Source organism: Embiotoca jacksoni, unplaced genomic scaffold (assembly GCF_022577435.1).
Source record: "Embiotoca jacksoni isolate LCO1_2020_lvr unplaced genomic scaffold, fEmbJac1.0.p SCAF_9, whole genome shotgun sequence".
NCBI classification, from domain to species: Eukaryota; Metazoa; Chordata; class Actinopteri; family Embiotocidae; genus Embiotoca; species Embiotoca jacksoni.
In genome coordinates, this window is record NW_027185447.1 from 4,770,028 (window position 1) to 4,788,514 (window position 18,487).

Here is an 18,487-nt window from a genome sequence, read left to right on the forward strand (position 1 = left end):
GAGGAGGTCTCCGACAACAGATTACAAGAGGCGCAGTGGGCGGATGTGAGCGGAAACGAGTCGACTTGTGCTTCTCTGACTGAAGAAGGACATCTTGTGAGTGCTGACCTTCCACAAGAGGAGGGCACATTTTACCTTTACTGTATATATATAAAAAATCCTGCATTGAAAGTCCTGAAGTAGAAGCAGCAAAATGTAGATAAAGTATTAAAATGAATGTACGAGCTTGGTCCCTCTGGCTGATGTATTATTATATATGACATCATTAGATGGTCAAAATCTTCATCTTAATGGTAACTCAAAGTTGTCAAAAGTATGTGGTGGAGTAGAAAGTACAGCATTTCCCTCTGAAATGTAGTGAAGTTAGAAGTAGAAAGTACCATCAAATGGGAATATTCAAGTACAAATACCTCGAATTTGTACTGTACCTCAGGAAATGTACTTCTTTACCTTTCGACCACATTTCTTTTTTAGAAGCGATGAGTCCATTTCAGTCGATTCATCCTCCACTTCAACTGCAGCAGTTGCCCTCCGATGAGATTAAATAGAAATGGTCTCCAAAAACGTTACCACAAAACCACATGTTTTATCAGGATAATAGCCAAAAAAACCGCAGGGAACAGTCACATCACCGGGTTTTTAAAAAAAAATTTTTTTATTAAGAGACACAGGAGGCAACTTGTTGGCACCACGCTGGTTCAATCACAGCTATACCAGTTTAATTACAATGAGTTTAACAGACGTATTATGGCCGTTCACCACCTATTACTCATGCGTTGGGGGAAATGACTGGGGCTCTCTGGAGAGACGCTCAGAGCAAAACCAAAGAATCAGGAAGGAAGTTCGTCACAGCCTGCTCCACCCAAAAGTGGTGGCCGGGCACCACGTAAGACGTAACGCCGCCTCTGGTGCAACACTCATGGAGGAGTGAGCGAGCTCGGAGGGAGCTGACGGTGCCGATAACCCGCCGCTCTGTTTCTGCTCCTCCGGCGAACAGTTGAGGAGGACTGGCGCGCAGCTCAGCCCAGCCGCCGCCCTTATATACGGCTCTATTTTTAGCCCCTCTCGAGCCCAACTATTTTTAACCAATATGAGCTCATTGCCCTCCCGACTCGTCCAATGGGATAAGAGGCAAGAAGGTGGAAGCTGTCCAATGGGAGGCTGTGAAAATAGAGCGGGGGCGGGTTACACAAAGAGCCCATTTATCTGGAGTGAAGCGGTCGGCGGGCGGAGGAGAAGGAAAGGACTTCTCACTCAGACAGTTTTCTGAGATATCAGAAACTTTTAAGCAAAAAAGAGCTGATAGTTTCATTCTAAAAAGGGACGATTTTTCCGCCCATATTAAGGGAAAGGAACATTTTATAGGCTTGTAAAATATAGCACTTTGTTGTTTGAGAAAGGAACAGTTTTTGGTTCGCGTTCAATGAGCAGAAATCACACATTCTGCTAAAGCCAAGGTTTAGGCCCTGGCTTAAAGTTGTAGGACAAGACCTTGTGTTTGTGGTCTTCAATTTAATCAAAATTCATTGTGCCCCATCACCAGAGGCCAATTTAAAATAACGCTACAGGCGTTTCCGGATGTGAAAGTCTTGCCTTTAAGGTGCACTCACTAAATGCATCTCCATTTGTTTCTTTGAGCCAAAAAAAAAAATCGTCTCGTCAACTTCCTGTCATTAAGTGATCTCATTTCACGTTGGGTTCGGCGTCATTGAGTTTTGGCCTCCGGCACTGAAAGATCCCAATTTCAGCAACAGATGACTCTTCAGCCTGGAAGTTTCATTCCTCATCCACAGTTTTGCTACATAACCACATAGCAGAGCATCAGACCAGGACGCCGTGTAAGCGGCCCATTGAACTACATTTTTGAGATTGTGTAAAGTCTACTACTAGTACCACAAAGTAAGAGGCTCCTGAAACGAGAAGCAAGACTGACAGCTTTGAATATTTTCAAACTTTCAGCAATCTGCGTGATTCGGAACAATGCTTGTCACTTAAACACTTGGTTGATGATATATGTTTGCACTAATGTTGGAGGGGATTTTGCTTTATATCCACGTGAGAAGCAGAAATAAAAACCAGTGTTCGGTCATAAAACACACAGAAGAAACCAAAGAAATGTTCCCAGTAATTAAGATTTCCTTGAGTATTTCCTATTTTAACAACAGTGAGGTAAATGAGGCCAGCTTAAAACCGTGCCTCGGCAAACCAGGCAGTCTCCTCGCAGTGCATGTTTCAAAGGAATGCTACTTTTGCTTGTATTTGATATGAAATTGGCAAATAAAAACCCGGACTGATTGTGTTCATTAACTCACAAGGCATAGTGGCGTGCCAAAATAGCCTGTAGTGCCTTCATGTGATAAGACTGAAATATTCTTAATTGTAAAATGCTGAGAGAAAAAAAACAAAAACAGAATCCATACACTCATCGCGTTTAAGTAGCTCTGCTGCAGGCAGTATAAGATTAAAAAGAAATCACGCCTTAGCGCTGTTGCGATTCATCTTTTTTAATAGACGATCTTTGATGATGACTTTAGACTCAGTCTGTGGGGTGCATTTTTTTTTTGTTGCGACTTTGGACAGAGGCTATGACAAGGATTGCCCCGTGAGTCATCGATACACCCACCTATTCTGTTGTTTCCTAAAGTTGTATTCTTAGGCACCAAAACACATCATCCAGTCACCCGTCTGTCTCAGTTTCTCTGGTGGAACAAGATTTAGTCTGCTTGACACATTTCATTCAGAATAAAACATAAAAAAAAAAAAATCTGGGTCTCTGCATTGCCACTAAAAAAACAACAACAATTTAAATGCTTTTATGTCTTTCTTTTCTTTTATTTCCTTTCTTTTATATATATATTTTTTACTTTAAATTGCCAAGGCTACGAGCTGCTGTTTGGACCCCTGGCGCGCTCCCGGCAGGAGCCGCACCCCCGCACAAAAGGTTCCAACACATCATGACGGGAGCGCGGAGGACGAGGACGGTCAAATAAATCCACTCCCTCCTTCCAAAACACTCACTCCACCCTGTCATAAACTCCATCACATCTGTTTAAGAATTTAAATTAAAACTATTCCCCTGAATCAAACCTGATTGGTTAAAATATATAGCCCATAATTCAAATAATATCACAGCAGTGTGAATTATACATAACCCACCTTTTTTTTTTTTTTTTAATGTTATATTTTAAAATGATCATATGATATTAAAAAAACATCACAGGGTAAGGTTGATTTACAATAAAGTCACTGCTGAGACTTAAATCAAAATTTAATACATAGATATTATGAGGACTTTCAATTTATTTAGGGGAAGCTGCTATCCATTATTTAATTGCAGCAGGCGAGCTGATGTTATCAAGCCCAACTTCATCTGGACCAGCTGCATTTAGGTCAATGCCCCCCCCCCCCCCCCACAACAACACGGACAGTTGGGTGGTTAAAACACGCCTACAAGGAATGCCATGTCTGCATTAAACTGCGGTTATTTTTGGTATACATTTTTAGGATGTCTGAATAATGTCTGGTAGGCTGTGTTTCTCTTCACCAGTACAGTGAACTGAATTAACACAACCTCAGACCGACATCTAGTTGCGCAAATGTGTCACTACACTTTGTCCAATCGAAGAAAACACGGAAATGTGAAACGACACCGGTTTCTGCTGCTGGTCTTTGGTCCCGCACTCTTTCTTTTTTTTTTTTTTTTAGATTTGTTCTCTTTGCCGGTGGAGAAAGTCACGATGCACCCATGTCCGCTCAACCAATTTCTTTTATTTTACTTGAGTCTCGCGGGATTTCGACGGCTGCAAAAAAGAACAAAAAACAAAAACAACCGCGAGATCTCCTTCAGGTAAGTGTCCGGGACAAACGTAAGATGGCAGCACAGCTCCACCTGAGTTAGGGGCGCAAACGAACACGCGTCCCATCCGTATTTTGGTAAGTTTGTCTTTGTCCCATTTTCTTATATTGGATTCAGACACTTTTGTCCTGACCTAAATCGCTCTTCCTGTGTGCCTTTCTTAATATGCCATTAAAAAAAAAACAAAAAAAAAACCATGAAATAGTTTAGTAAAGTTAAACAGTTACAGCCTCACAGCTGGCCCAGTAATCCAGTCATGACTAGTTTGAAGTTAACAAGGCCTGTTTGTGCATTTTGAAGCCCTTAATATGAAATTGTCCGTGACCCACGTTGGTTCAAGCAGATAATGAAATAATAATGAAGCTGTCAGGAACGACGCTTCAGTTTTGATCCACCGGTACAAACCCGATGCTCGTTTTGTCTTCCATTGGTTTTTCAACCATAACTATCATACACGCTGTGAATTAGTGACACGGGGATTCACGGCAGCCCAGAAAAGGGGCGCACGGACCAAACAGAAACAAAGATGACAGCGAGTGCTCATTAAGGCTTCTCGCGTTCACGAAACACAGAAATGTGCGTCAATGGAAGTGTGTCTGTGTTTATGTGGTTTGCAGAGACTAAGCAGCGGTGGGATCTGAGGCCAGTAACAACAGGTCTTAACAGCCAGACCTCAAATGTTAATTGACTAATTGACGTCACTTGTCAAAGAGAAATCACGGGCTTTTGGTTCGAGCCAGCCAGGAGGTCATCATGTTGCAATTAAAAAGCTTCTAATGATCCTGTCGTAATGAGTGGCGAGTTTAGGAGGGGCCCGGTCTGTCGGCTTTAAGGCAGCAGTTGAAGAAATAAAAAGGTTGGATGCGACGTTTGGGTGTTTTGAAGTCAACACCGCTTCATCTCCGTCCGTCTGTCCCTCCGTGTCACTCGTCAGAGGTGTTGATGCGCGCGAAATGAAGCCCTGAAGAAGAAGTCAGGTATCTTGAGGTAGTACCGCTGGCCAAACATCTCAGTTACCCGTCATCTACAGGACGTGGCATTATGGGATTATTACACAGCTGGAACTCTTCGACACCGGAAACCACTTGATTACAAAACACACACGAGCAGAACGGTGACTCACCGACACACGTGTTGGGGACCTCTGCAGGATTCAGTTTCCTTCTTTGCTGTTGGATTAGTGTGATTGCAAAATGTCACCTCAGAGCAAAACTTTTTACAATTAACAGTGCAATGTTCCTAATTTGAAGGCAAACACGAACTTCCGCTTTACTGCACCCTGAATGAGAGCGGCAGCACACACTCGTAGTAATCTGCATTAAAATATCCGTTTAAAACAATCTAATGACCAACTCATGAAACACAATAGATTCCACCCATAAAACATGTACAGTCTCAGACGTAGTTCTTCACAGGATTGTTGTGTTTTATGTTACCGGCTTGTGTAAAAAAAAAAAAAATACTGTACATGTAGGAAGACCCGGCCTGGGCGGTGGTTAGTGTCGGCGGTGATGACCGTAACAAAGCGAAGAGCTCTTTTAACCGAGTCTGAGTCCCACCTGCACTGTTTGATTGGCAGGTAAATCCTGGGATGGCCGAAACAGGAGCGAAAGCTCCATCAATGAGAGTTAAGCAGGAAAGATGGAGACTCTAGTCGTAGGTACAACTACTGTACAAATGACAGAGGATGTGTTGCATATTAAATTATGCACAACTACTTCAGCGCAATTTAAGGGATGATTTATTTTGCAGTTAGTAAGTGCAGTTGTGTTTTTTTTGTGTGTGTGTGTGTTAATTACCAAGACACACAGAGTTAGTTACATCTTGCTTAATGTCACGTTAGCATCGCATAGTGCTGCCACAGGAAGAGGAGGAGTTGGATTGTCGAACCACAGGACGACTTGTTCTTCTGTTCACTCATTAGATAACTTGATTAATTAGCAGGTTTGCCCTCAACCGTTTGAGAGCTGGCTGAGGTTGTGTAAACATCGGAGTGGCGGACATCTAATCACAGAATGAGACTTGCTGGGTTATGTTTAAAAAAAAAAAAAAAAAAAAAGCCCTAAACTCGCTAATCATACAATAACAAAAAAGCGTGGAGAATAAATCATTTACGAATCAGAAATCCTCGGAGGGAGTATATCCTCATTCATTTGCACGCAACCTAAATTCATTATTTATCCCAGAGAATGAATAAAATTGTCCCTGCTAGCCTGTGATTGAACTCGAGCTGGTGAAAAATTCAGCCTGCGCTGCTGAATCCCGGCGATCCGGTATCTCATGGAAATAACAGCCAGAGAAGACGGCGGAGGCGGTAATGATTGCATTTGGGTTAGGAGTGGAAACAGAGGAAATAATGAGAACAAGAAAAGAGAGTGTGGTGCACAGAGAGAGAAGAGGAGGTTTGTTTTTGAATTGCTTTAAAGCTCTTTACTCATTACTTTTAATGCACTCCTTGTTGCCTGATTACATCTCGTGGTGCGCTCCTCACACCAACCTGCACGCAGTCGGAGGTCTGGAGGCAGCAGACGACTTGCTTTTCCCACGGCAACAGTCACAACAACAATGTGCTGAACTTTATCTTTGATCTCTGACAAACTTAGATGTACAAAAATCTGTGTCTTCAACTGCTTCTGAAAACGGACTTTTATTTATCAGAATCCGAATCAACTTGGCCAGATATGTTTACCCATAAAAGGAATTTGACTCTGGTTATGACTTCCTCTTAATGTGCATACACAGAAACAAGACATAAATAGACATACGTAGAGCAGCTAAAATTAGTGCATGTGCATGTACGGATAAGTCATCTTATTGCTTTTCTCATCGTTGTTTGTAATTATAGTTGGTTTTGGCCCTTGTAACCTGATCTAAATTATTACTCTGAACTTCGTATGCCTCATTTTGTAATCACTGGGTTTAATACACATTCTATAAATAAAGTTTATTATCAAGAGAAGGCGAAGAAATAAAAAAGAGTGAGAGAGTGCAAAAAGGAAAAAAGAGAACGGAGAGGGAGTGAGATGTGAATAAAGATGAAAGCTGATTTGTCTGTCTCATTTCCACTTTAACTAGGTGTTCCCGGAGCGCGGCTGCATTGGGTGTGTGTGGCTGCATTGGGTGTGTGTGGCTGCATTGGGTGTGTGTGCAGGGTGGCCACAAAGATCTGGGCTCTCTCTCCCTCCGCCTTCCACAAAGAGAGAGAGAGAGAGAGAGAGAGAGCGCACATGAGAGAGGTGCTGGGACGAGAGACAGAACAGAAGAGAGCTGTCAAGCTGCGAGGAGGCAGCGGAGAGGCGACTTAGTTTTTTCTTGGAATACATTTCCCCTCCATCTCTGAAGCCCACACGCATACAGAAACTCAGAAACACACAGATGGTGGAGTGTGTGTGCGAGTGCTGCTCTTACCTTCTCACAACAAGCGCTGAATTATTTTAAGGATCTGGACTTACTCAAGCCCGGGAACACTTGGACTGTTGAAGGTGTTTGGATCCAGCATCTCGGGGACTTGGACTTCCACTCTATTAGGTTTCAAATTGGGTTTTCAACAGTGGCAATTCAGCACTTCTCCTGATTGCACCTCTGAGATTTTGACCGAAGCTGTGTGAGTTGCTTGAACTCGGGCGTGGACTTGCCAAGTGTGTGTGATGAGGAGGATGTATTGGCCGGTGACAGCGGTCCTTGTAGCCCACCTCGGGGCCACCTTAACCGGAGCATGGAGGACATCTCAACCAAGACTGCAGTTCTCCCACTCAGGTAAGAGGCAACATGTCCTGTCTTATGTCTCTTTTTGTTTTTAGTGCTCTTACTGTCTCACACATCTGTCGCTCTGTCAATCTCCACACACACACACACACACACACACACACACACACACACACACACACACACACACACACACACACACAGGTGACAGGAATCGTGCTCTCATCTTTTACTTGTCTTTCTTTTTTCTTCTATGAATGCCCCCACACTGGTATGCAATACATGGTCAAATTAGATATTTGCCTTTTTGCCACTTAATCATTCTCCATCTGCCTTTTTTGTTTCTTTTCCACATCATCTCACATCCTCCATCTCTGCAACCACCTGTATTGAATTAATCATCCCTTCAGTAGTCTAATTTGGGTGTGAAAGCCTTGTGTTTATCCCCTGCCCACCTCAATTTCTCCTCTCACAATGAGGTCTGTTCAGAGTTTATATCCTAAATTACATATTCAGATAGCAACAGCATATTAAAGGCTTTAAAGCACTGGAAGGGGAATTATTACTTTTCTTTTGATACTTTCGTCTGTGTTTTCTCTTTCAATCATAATTATATCAGTTTATGAAAGTTGCTAAAACCTGCAAACATGGAGACATAAATATTGTAAACAAACCAATAGCTTTGCCAGATGACAGGATTTAAAATGATTTATTCAGAAGTAAAACTGAGACTGAGCACACCTGAAATGTTTGGAATAATCTCTGACTGCACAGCAAAAAGATGTGCAAACACAACTACAAACACATTTTCTCTTTTATACAAGTTTGGCTAAACTGGGAGTTTGCTTAAAACCGGTCAGCTCATCAGTCTTTTTGTGTTTCTTTCCCTTCTTATTCCTGTAATATTTTTTATTACCATTAGAAACAATGGACAAGTTAGGAAATTTATGAAGAAGCCATTACTTGGCAGAAATGTATCAGCTGTAAATGATCAGTTCTCAAAAGCAACATTTCCTCAAAGCGTAATGAAAGCAGCTCGAATGCAGATAGAAGATTTTATTGCCTTTAGATTTATTTCCTGTAGAAATCAAATCTTTTGCCAACATCTTTTAAACAATTTGGCAATTAGGTTTCACACCCAAAGACATCCTCCCTGTCATGAACTGACTTCCTAACAGCACAGCCCCCCCTCAGGGTTTAGAAAAGTGTCTTTGTCTGTTGGTTTCATTTATGGCTAACAAAGAAATAATTATCAGATGGCAGAAATCCCAGATCCAAATCAACATCAAATTAATTATTTCTTGGTCGCAGGCTGATCTGTCTACCGTAGGGAAATCCATGCAGTGGTTGCTGAAAAACCTGCAGACACACAACAGAGTCTCTTGAAAAAAGTGAAAGGAAAGCCACAACTTATTGTAATTTCAGCTATTTATTGTTGAAGTACTGTATTGTAAATGTGTGGATTGCACCCTCTTTTTCTCAGTTTCCCTGTTGTGTCACTGTGCAGCACAATGCATAAACACCAATCGTTGAATGCCAAACAGAAGCACAGACTCTGCCACTAATAGGCTGATACGTGGTCGAATTGGAGTTGATTTTCACAATTAAAGGGTGCTGTGGCACCGCATCAGCTCATTATAGTTTTGCCGTTAGTTTTAACCTTGTGCGAGCAGAAGTGGTGTGCGGTTGGGCTCACTGCAGAATAGGAGGATTTCAACATGATTTATGCGTGACGGACGCTGTATTTGATGCTTGTGGAGTTTTCTGAAGCAGCCTTGGCTGCCAAATAGGGGAGGACTTAACACTTTGACCCATGTTGGGTGTTTTGTTGTTTGGGGATAACAAACATGACGGTCACAAGTCATGAGAAAGCAAAGAGCCGAATCTTGTAATTAAAACAGGATTTGGGATTTGATCGTTTTCTCTCTTAGCTCTCTTTACGGTGAATCCTTTTCAAATTAAAAGGATTTTTGAGGCATTCAGGCCTTTAGTTACAGCAAGGTAAACTGAAATGCCTTTAATCATGTTTACCAGAGCCACCGTAAAATAAGAAACCAACTGATTATACGTTCTTACATAAGCTGAAACTAAAAGGGTTCATGCCGTATATACGATTAGGCTGGAGTCGACCAATTGTGACCTAGAAAGTACAGAGAGAGGGAGAAGGGAAACCTTGTTGGATTCTCCCAGGTGGGAATTTAGCTCTAATGAAATCTGATGTGAAAATGTGTAGCAGCTTTGTGTGTGTGTGTGTCTGTGAGCATACATTAACTATACGTGACAGTATGTCCTTGACTGTGTGGTTGCGTTTGCTTGGATGTGAGTACGGAGTGTTAACGTGTTTGTGTTCATGCACGTGTGCAGTTCAGTTTGAAGATAAAAGCTTTTGTATATGTATCCAAATAGAGTTGCTTCATTTCCAGGATGTTGGCCCACTTCAGTCTTTGTTGTTTATTCTGCTGAGGCGAATCCTCACGTCTTTGAACAGCAGAGGTTTATGTGTTTATATCTACAGTGGCTAGTATGCTCCTCTTTGGAAGGAGAACAGAAACAAAATTGTAATCTGTGTAGGGATTGTGATGGCCTCCTTGTCCACCAGCAAGTTTGTGTGCGTACTCTTTCTCTCTCTGTGGGAGCTCTATACTGTGGTCATTTCCCTTCTCATCACCACTGACGTTTACCTCAGACTGAGGGAGATTTGTTTTTGTCGTGGAATTGCTGTAAATACAGTGGTGTGAAAAAGTGTTTGCCCCCTTCCTGATTTCCAATTTGTTTTGCATGTCTGTCACACTTAAATGTTTCAAGATCATCAAACAAATTTAAATATTAGCCAAAGATAACACAAGTAAACACAAAATGCAGTTTTTAAATGAAGGTTTTTATTATTAAGGGAGAAAAAAAAAATCCAAACTCACATGGTCCTGTGTGAAAAAGTGTTTGCCCTCTCCTGTTAAAACATAACTTAACTGGTTTATCACACCTGAGTTCAATTTCTCTAGCCACACCCAGGCCTGATTACTGCCACACCTGTTCTCAATCAAGAAATCACTGAAATAGGACCTGCCTGACAAAGTGAAGTAGACCAAAAGATCCTCAAAAGCCAGACATCATGCTGAGATCCAAAGAAACTCAGGAACAAATGAGAAAGAAAGTAATTGAGATCTATCAGTCTGGAAAAGGTTATAAAGCCATTTCTAAAGCTTTGGGACTCCAGCGAACCACAGTGAGAGCCATTATCCACAAATGGAGAAAACATGGAACAGTGGTGAACCTTCCCAGGAGTGACCGGCCAACCAAAATTACCCCAAGAGCGCAGCGACGACTCATCCAAGAGGTCACAAAAGACCCCACAACAACATCCAAAGAACTGCAGGCCTCACTTGCCTCAGTTAAGGTCAGTGTTCATGACTCCACCATAAGAAAGAGACTCGGCAAAAATGGCCCGCATGGCAGAGTTCCAAGATGAAAACCACCGCTGAGCAAAAAGAACATTGAGGCTCGTCTCATTTTTGCCAGAAAACATCTTGATGATCCCCAAGACTTTTGGGAAAATACTCTGTGGACTGACGAGACAAAAGTTGAACTTTTTGGAAGGTGTGTGTCCCGTTACATCTGGCGTAAAAGTAACACCGCATTTCAGAAAAAGAACATCACACCAACAGTAAAATATGGTGGTGGTAGTGTGATGGTCTGGGGCTGTTTTGCTGCTTCAGGACCTGGAAGACTTGCTGTGATAAATGGAACCATGAATTCTACTCTCTACCAAAAAAATCCTGAAGGAGAATGTCCGGCCATCTGTTCGTGACCTCAAGCTGAAGCCAACTTGGGTTCTGCAGCAGGACAATGATCCAAAACACACCAGCAAGTCCACCTCTGAATGGATGAAGAAAAACAAAATGAAGACTTTGTAGTGGCCTAGTCAAAGTCCTGACCTGAATCCTATTGAGATGCTGCGGCATGACCTTAAAAAGGAGGTTGGTGCTGGAAAACCCTCCAATGTGGCTGAATTACAACAACTCTGCAAAGATGAGTCGGCCAAAATTCCTCCACAGCTGTAAAAGACTCATTGCAAGTTATCGCAAACGCTTGATTGCAGTTGTTGCTGCTAAGGGTGGCCCAACCGGTTATTAGGTTTAGGGGGCAAACACTTTTTCACACAGGGCCATGTGGGTTTGGATTGTTTTTCTTCCTTAATAATAAAAACCTTCATTTAAAAACTGCATTTTGTGTTTACTTGTGTTATCTTTGACTAATATTTAAATTTGTTTGATGATCTGAAACATTGAAGTGTGACAAACATGCAAAAAAATAAGAAATCAGGAAGGGGCAAACACTTTTTCACACCACTGTAGATGAGAATTTCAGCTCTGCTGACGTTCAGACACTGGAGTTGTTTAGCAGATTAGAGAACCTGTTCATGTAGATTTTCCTTGATCGCTGCTTTTCATACTGGACGACGAATTGAGAAAAATGCAAAATCCTTCACTTCAGTGAAGTATTTCACCCCAACGTTAAAAAACTTTGAAGCAGAAACAAAACACATACTAGGGATTTAATTGAGTGTTGCAACTGAAAAATAGTGAGTTAATCAAAACTAAAATATCACAACACGTGAACAATATGAAAACTTTGATAATAAACTAACCAAATTATAAAGAATGTGAGGGCTAAGATCAGTGTTGATACACTGTATATATAGGAGAGCAAAAACCAGTATTAGGTAAAAATAAAAAATAAATAAAAATATTGACAGAAGTTTTGCTGTTTCAATCTGTCGACCTTTGGGATACGGGGATACTGTTGTTATCTATGAGGACCAAAAAAAGCCAAAAGAACTTCGCTAGCAGAGGATAGTTTCGATCTATCGACCTCTGGGACCCAGTGTAGTGTCTCTTCGTCCTTTTGATGGTATCGATCCCCAAGTGGGATTTTAATCCACAAACCTGACAAACGTTAAAGTCCATTCAAAGAAATTTTGCTGTCTGTAAGAAAAAACTGAATCCAAGACAGCTTCGCTAACAAAGGATAGTTTCGATCTATCAATCTCTGGGTTATGGGCCCAGCACGCTTCCGCTGCGCCACTCTGCTTTGATTCTTCCAAGATGGGACATTGATCTATGTTCGCTGGCTTTGAGGGAATACAGCTGACAAAAAAACCGCATCTAAAATATTGAAAACTTTGCTTTAAATAAATACCCTACGTCGTACACAGGGGAATATCAACAACAACAGTTAACCTGTTAGCAGAGGATAGTTTCGATCTATCGACCTCTGGGTTATGGGCCCAGCACGCTTCCGCTGCGCCACTCTGCTGTCAGTCACCCCAGATGGGACTTGAAACCATAATCCCTGGCTTAGGAAGCCAGTGCCTTATCCATTAGGCCACCGGGGTTTTGGCAATACAACTAATGAGAGACGAAATAGCAAATTTATCTAAGCACATAAACAGCAGGGAGTAAAGATAGAAATACAAATCCCTGAAAACAGTGACCATGACACAAAAGCAGTGATGTAATGATGCAACAATGGTAGTGCTCAGCACTCTCATTCATGTCTGGGTAATGGACCCAGTGTAGTGTCTCTTCGTGCTTTTGATGGTATCGATCCCCAAGTGGGAATTTAATCCACAAACCTGACGGTCGTTAAAGTCCATTCAAAGAACTGTTGTTGTCTATAAGAAAATACTGAACACAAGAAAGTTTTGCTAGCAGAGGATAGTTTCGATCTATCGACCGCTGGGTTATGGGCCCAGCACGCTTCCGCTGCGCCACTCTGCTGTGAATGTCTGAAGATGGGACATGGATCTGTAATCTCTGGCTTTGAAGGACGTCAGTCGACAAAAAAACGGTTAAAATAAAGAAAACTTTGCTTTAAATAAATACCCTACGTTCTACACGGGACAACCAGCAACAAAAATCAACCTGTTAGCAGAGGATAGTTTCGATCTATCGACCTCTGGGTTATGGGCCCAGCACGCTTCCGCTGCGCCACTCTGCTTTGATTCTTCCAAGATGGGACATGGAGCTATGTTCGCTGGCTTTGAGGGAATACAGCTGACAAAAAAACGCATCTAAAATATTGAAAACTTTGCTTTAAATAAATACCCTACGTCGTACATGGCGGAATAGCAGCAACAAAAGGGAACCTGCTAGCAGAGGATAGTTTCGATCTATCGACCTATGGGTTATGGGCCCAGCACAGTCCCACTGTGCTACTCTGCAGTCAGTCACCCCAGATGGGAATCGAACCCATAATCCCTGGCTTAGGAGGCCAGTGCCTTATCCATTAGGCCACTGGGGCTTTGGCAATACAACTAATGAGAGACTAAATAGCAAATTAACCTAGGCACATAAACAGCAGGGAGTGAAGATAGAAATGCAAATCCCTGAAAACAGTGACCATGACACAAAAGCAGTGATGTAATGATGCAACAATTGTAGTGCTCAGCACTCTCATTCATGTCTGGGTAATGGAGCCAGTGTAGTGTCTCTTCGTGGTTTTGATGGTATCGATCCCCAAGTGGGAATTTAATCCACAAACCTGACGGTCGTTAAAGTCCATTCAAAGAACTGTTGTTGTCTGTAAGAAAGAACTGAATCCAAGAAAGCTTCACTAGCAGAGGATAGTTTCGATTTATCGACCTCTGGGTTATGGGCCCAGCACGCTTCTGCTGCGCCACTCTGCTGTGAATGTCTGAAGATGGGACATGGATCTGTAATCTCTGGCTTTGAAGGACTTCAGTCGACAAAAAAACGGTTAAAATAAAGAAAACTTTGCTTTAAATAAATACCCTACGTTCTACACGGGACAACCAGCAACAAAAATCAACCTGTTAGCAGAGGATAGTTTCGATCTATCGACCTCTGGGTTACGGGCCCAGCACGCTTCTGCTGCGCCACTCTGCTTTGATTCTTCCAAGATGGGACATGGATCTATGTTCGCTGGCTTTGAGGGAATACAGCTGACAAAAAAACGTGGTTAAAATAAAGAAAACTTTGCTTTAAATAAATACCCTACGTCGTACACAGGGGAATATCAACAACAAAAGTTAACCTGTTAGCAGAGGATAGTTTCGATCTATCGACCTCTGGGTTATGGGCCCAGCACGCTTCCGCTGCGCCACTCTGCTGTCAGTCACCCCAGATGGGACTTGAACCCACAATCCCTGGCTTAGGAGGCCAGTGCCTTATCCATTAGGCCACTGGGGCTTTGGCAGTGCATCTATTCAGAGACGAAATAGCAAATTTATCGAGGCACATAAACAGCAGTGAGTAAAGATAGAAATGCAAATCCCTGAAAACAGTGACCATGACACAAAAGCAGTGATGTAATGATGCAACAATGGTAGTGCTCAGCACTCTCATTCATGTGTGGGTAATGGACCCAGTGTAGTGTCTCTTTGTGCTTTTGATGGTATCGATCCCCAAGTGGGATTTTAATCCACAAACCTGACAAACGTTAAAGTCCATTCAAAGAACTTTTGCTGTCTTTAAGAAAAGACTGAATCCAAGTAAGTTTCACTGGCAGAGGATAGTTTCGATCTATCAATCTCTGGGTTATGGGCCCAGCACACTTTCGCTGCGCCACTCTGCTTTGATTCTTCCAAGATGCGACGTGGATCTATGTTCGCTGGCTTTGAGGGAATACAGCTGACAAAAAAACGCATCTAAAATATTGAAAACTTTGCTTTAAATAAATACCCTACGTCGTACATGGCGGAATAGCAGCAACAAAAGGGAACCTGCTAGTAGAGGATAGTTTCGATCTATCGACCTCTGGGTTATGGGCCCAGCACAGTCCCACTGTGCTACTCTGCAGTCAGTCACCCCAGATGGGAATCGAACCCATAATCCCTGGCTTAGGAGGCCAGTGCCTTATCCATTAGGCCACTGGGGCTTTGGCAATACAACTAATGAGAGACTAAATAGCAAATTTATCTAGGCACATAAACAGCAGGGAGTGAAGATAGAAATGCAAATCCCTGAAAACAGTGACCATGACACAAAAGCAGTGATGTAATGATGCAACAATTGTAGTGCTCAGCACTCTCATTCATGTCTGGGTAATGGAGCCAGTGTAGTGTCTCTTCGTGGTTTTGATGGTATCGATCCCCAAGTGGGAATTTAATCCACATACCTGACAAACGTTAAAGTCCATTCAAAGAACTGTTGTTGTCTGTAAGAAAGAACTGAATCCAAGAAAGCTTCACTAGCAGAGGATAGTTTCGATTTATCGACCTCTGGGTTATGGGCCCAGCACGCTTCTGCTGCGCCACTCTGCTGTGAATGTCTGAAGATGGGACATGGATCTGTAATCTCTGGCTTTGAAGGACTTCAGTCGACAAAAAAACGGTTAAAATAAAGAAAACTTTGCTTTAAATAAGTACCCTACGTTCTACACGGGACAACCAGCAACAAAAATCAACCTGTTAGCAGAGGATAGTTTCGATCTATCGACCTCTGGGTTACGGGCACAGCACGCTTCTGCTGCGCCACTCTGCTTTGATTCTTCCAAGATGGGACATGGATCTGTGTTCGCTGGCTTTGAGGGAATACAGCTGACAAAAAAACGTGGTTAAAATAAAGAAAACTTTGCTTTAAATAAATACCCTACGTCGTACACAGGGGAATAGCAGCAACAAAAGGGAACCTGCTAGCAGAGGATAGTTTCAATCTATCAACCGCTGGGTTATGGGCCCAGCACGCTTCCGCTGCGCCACTCTGCTGTGAATGTCTGAAGATGGGACATGGATCTGTAATCTCTGGCTTTGAAGGACGTCAGTCGACAAAAAAACGGTTAAAATAAAGAAAACTTTGCTTTAAATAAATACCCTGCGTCGTACACAGGGGAATATCAACAACAACAGTTAACCTGTTAGCAGAGGATAGTTTCGATCTATCGACCTCTGGGTTATGGGCCCAGCACGCTTCCGCTGCGCCACTCTGCTGTCAGTCACCCCAGATGGGACTTGAACCCACAATCACTGGCTTAGGAAGCCAGTGCCTTATCCATTAGGCCACCGGGGTTTTGGCAATACAACTAATGAGAGACGAAATAGCAAATTTATCTAAGCACATAAACAGCAGGGAGTAAAGATAGAAATACAAATCCCTGAAAACAGTGACCATGACACAAAAGCAGTGATGTAATGATGCAACAATGGTAGTGCTCAGCACTCTCATTCATGTCTGGGTAATGGACCCAGTGTAGTGTCTCTTCGTGCTTTTGATGGTATCGATCCCCAAGTGGGAATTTAATCCACAAACCTGACGGTCGTTAAAGTCCATTCAAAGAACTGTTGTTGTCTATAAGAAAATACTGAACACAAGAAAGTTTTGCTAGCAGAGGATAGTTTCGATCTATCGACCTCTGGGTTATGGGCCCAGCACGCTTCCGCTGCGCCACTCTGCTGTCAGTCACCCCAGATGGGACTTGAACCCACAATCCCTGGCTTAGGAGGCCAGTGCCTTATCCATTAGGCCACTGGGGCTTTGGCAGTGCATCTATTCAGAGACGAAATAGCAAATTTATCGAGGCACATAAACAGCAGTGAGTAAAGATAGAAATGCAAATCCCTGAAAACAGTGACCATGACACAAAAGCAGTGATGTAATGATGCAACAATGGTAGTGCTCAGCACTCTCATTCATGTCTGGGTAATGGAGCCAGTGTAGTGTCTCTTTGTGCTTTTGATGGTATCGATCCCCAAGTGGGATTTTAATCCACAAACCTGACAAACGTTAAAGTCCATTCAAAGAACTTTTGCTGTCTTTAAGAAAAGACTGAATCCAAGTAAGTTTCACTGGCAGAGGATAGTTTCGATCTATCAATCTCTGGGTTATGGGCCCAGCACACTTTCGCTGCGCCACTCTGCTTTGATTCTTCCAAGATGCGACGTGGATCTATGTTCGCTGGCTTTGAGGGAATACAGCTGACAAAAAAACGCATCTAAAATATTGAAAACTTTGCTTTAAATAAATACCCTACGTCGTACATGGCGGAATAGCAGCAACAAAAGGGAACCTGCTAGTAGAGGATAGTTTCGATCTATCGACCTCTGGGTTATGGGCCCAGCACAGTCCCACTGTGCTACTCTGCAGTCAGTCACCCCAGATGGGAATCGAACCCATAATCCCTGGCTTAGGAGGCCAGTGCCTTATCCATTAGGCCACTGGGGCTTTGGCAATACAACTAATGAGAGACTAAATAGCAAATTTATCTAGGCACATAAACAGCAGGGAGTGAAGATAGAAATGCAAATCCCTGAAAACAGTGACCATGACACAAAAGCAGTGATGTAATGATGCAACAATTGTAGTGCTCAGCACTCTCATTCATGTCTGGGTAATGGAGCCAGTGTAGTGTCTCTTCGTGGTTTTGATGGTATCGATCCCCAAGTGGGAATTTAATCCACATACCTGACAAACGTTAAAGTCCATTCAAAGAACTGTTGTTGTCTGTAAGAAAGAACTGAATCCAAGAAAGCTTCACTAGCAGAGGATAGTTTCGATTTATCGACCTCTGGGTTATGGGCCCAGCACGCTTCTGCTGCGCCACTCTGCTGTGAATGTCTGAAGATGGGACATGGATCTGTAATCTCTGGCTTTGAAGGACTTCAGTCGACAAAAAAACGGTTAAAATAAAGAAAACTTTGCTTTAAATAAGTACCCTACGTTCTACACGGGACAACCAGCAACAAAAATCAACCTGTTAGCAGAGGATAGTTTCGATCTATCGACCTCTGGGTTACGGGCACAGCACGCTTCTGCTGCGCCACTCTGCTTTGATTCTTCCAAGATGGGACATGGATCTGTGTTCGCTGGCTTTGAGGGAATACAGCTGACAAAAAAACGTGGTTAAAATAAAGAAAACTTTGCTTTAAATAAATACCCTACGTCGTACACAGGGGAATAGCAGCAACAAAAG

At 42.6% G+C, this 18,487-nt stretch overlaps 1 protein-coding gene and 10 non-coding genes across 11 annotated transcripts in view; 1 reads left to right on the forward strand and 10 right to left on the reverse strand.

The window, feature by feature from the left end:
• The first annotated feature begins 6,908 nt into the window (after positions 1 to 6,908).
• The window catches only part of sema3h (sema domain, immunoglobulin domain (Ig), short basic domain, secreted, (semaphorin) 3H), a 70,860-nt gene continuing 59,281 nt past the window's right edge, over positions 6,909 to 18,487 (forward strand). Inside the window, exon 1 of the mRNA XM_069140194.1 lies at positions 6,909 to 7,612. Within this exon, the coding sequence (XP_068996295.1) occupies positions 7,504 to 7,612 (109 nt within the window). The 5' untranslated portion in view covers positions 6,909 to 7,503. The remainder of the gene's footprint in view (positions 7,613 to 18,487) is intronic.
• On the reverse strand, positions 12,803 to 12,874 carry trnam-cau (transfer RNA methionine (anticodon CAU)). The gene has a single exon. It is a non-coding gene; the product is annotated as a tRNA-Met (tRNA).
• trnar-ccu (transfer RNA arginine (anticodon CCU)) lies at positions 12,881 to 12,953 on the reverse strand. Its single transcript has one exon. It is a non-coding gene; the product is annotated as a tRNA-Arg (tRNA).
• trnam-cau (transfer RNA methionine (anticodon CAU)) lies at positions 13,487 to 13,558 on the reverse strand. Its single transcript has one exon. It is a non-coding gene; the product is annotated as a tRNA-Met (tRNA).
• trnar-ccu (transfer RNA arginine (anticodon CCU)) lies at positions 13,789 to 13,861 on the reverse strand. Its single transcript has one exon. It is a non-coding gene; the product is annotated as a tRNA-Arg (tRNA).
• Positions 14,619 to 14,690, reverse strand: trnam-cau (transfer RNA methionine (anticodon CAU)). Its single transcript has one exon. It is a non-coding gene; the product is annotated as a tRNA-Met (tRNA).
• Positions 14,697 to 14,769, reverse strand: trnar-ccu (transfer RNA arginine (anticodon CCU)). The gene has a single exon. It is a non-coding gene; the product is annotated as a tRNA-Arg (tRNA).
• On the reverse strand, positions 15,385 to 15,457 carry trnar-ccu (transfer RNA arginine (anticodon CCU)). Its single transcript has one exon. It is a non-coding gene; the product is annotated as a tRNA-Arg (tRNA).
• trnar-ccu (transfer RNA arginine (anticodon CCU)) lies at positions 16,515 to 16,587 on the reverse strand. Its single transcript has one exon. It is a non-coding gene; the product is annotated as a tRNA-Arg (tRNA).
• On the reverse strand, positions 16,979 to 17,051 carry trnar-ccu (transfer RNA arginine (anticodon CCU)). Its single transcript has one exon. It is a non-coding gene; the product is annotated as a tRNA-Arg (tRNA).
• trnar-ccu (transfer RNA arginine (anticodon CCU)) lies at positions 17,667 to 17,739 on the reverse strand. The gene has a single exon. It is a non-coding gene; the product is annotated as a tRNA-Arg (tRNA).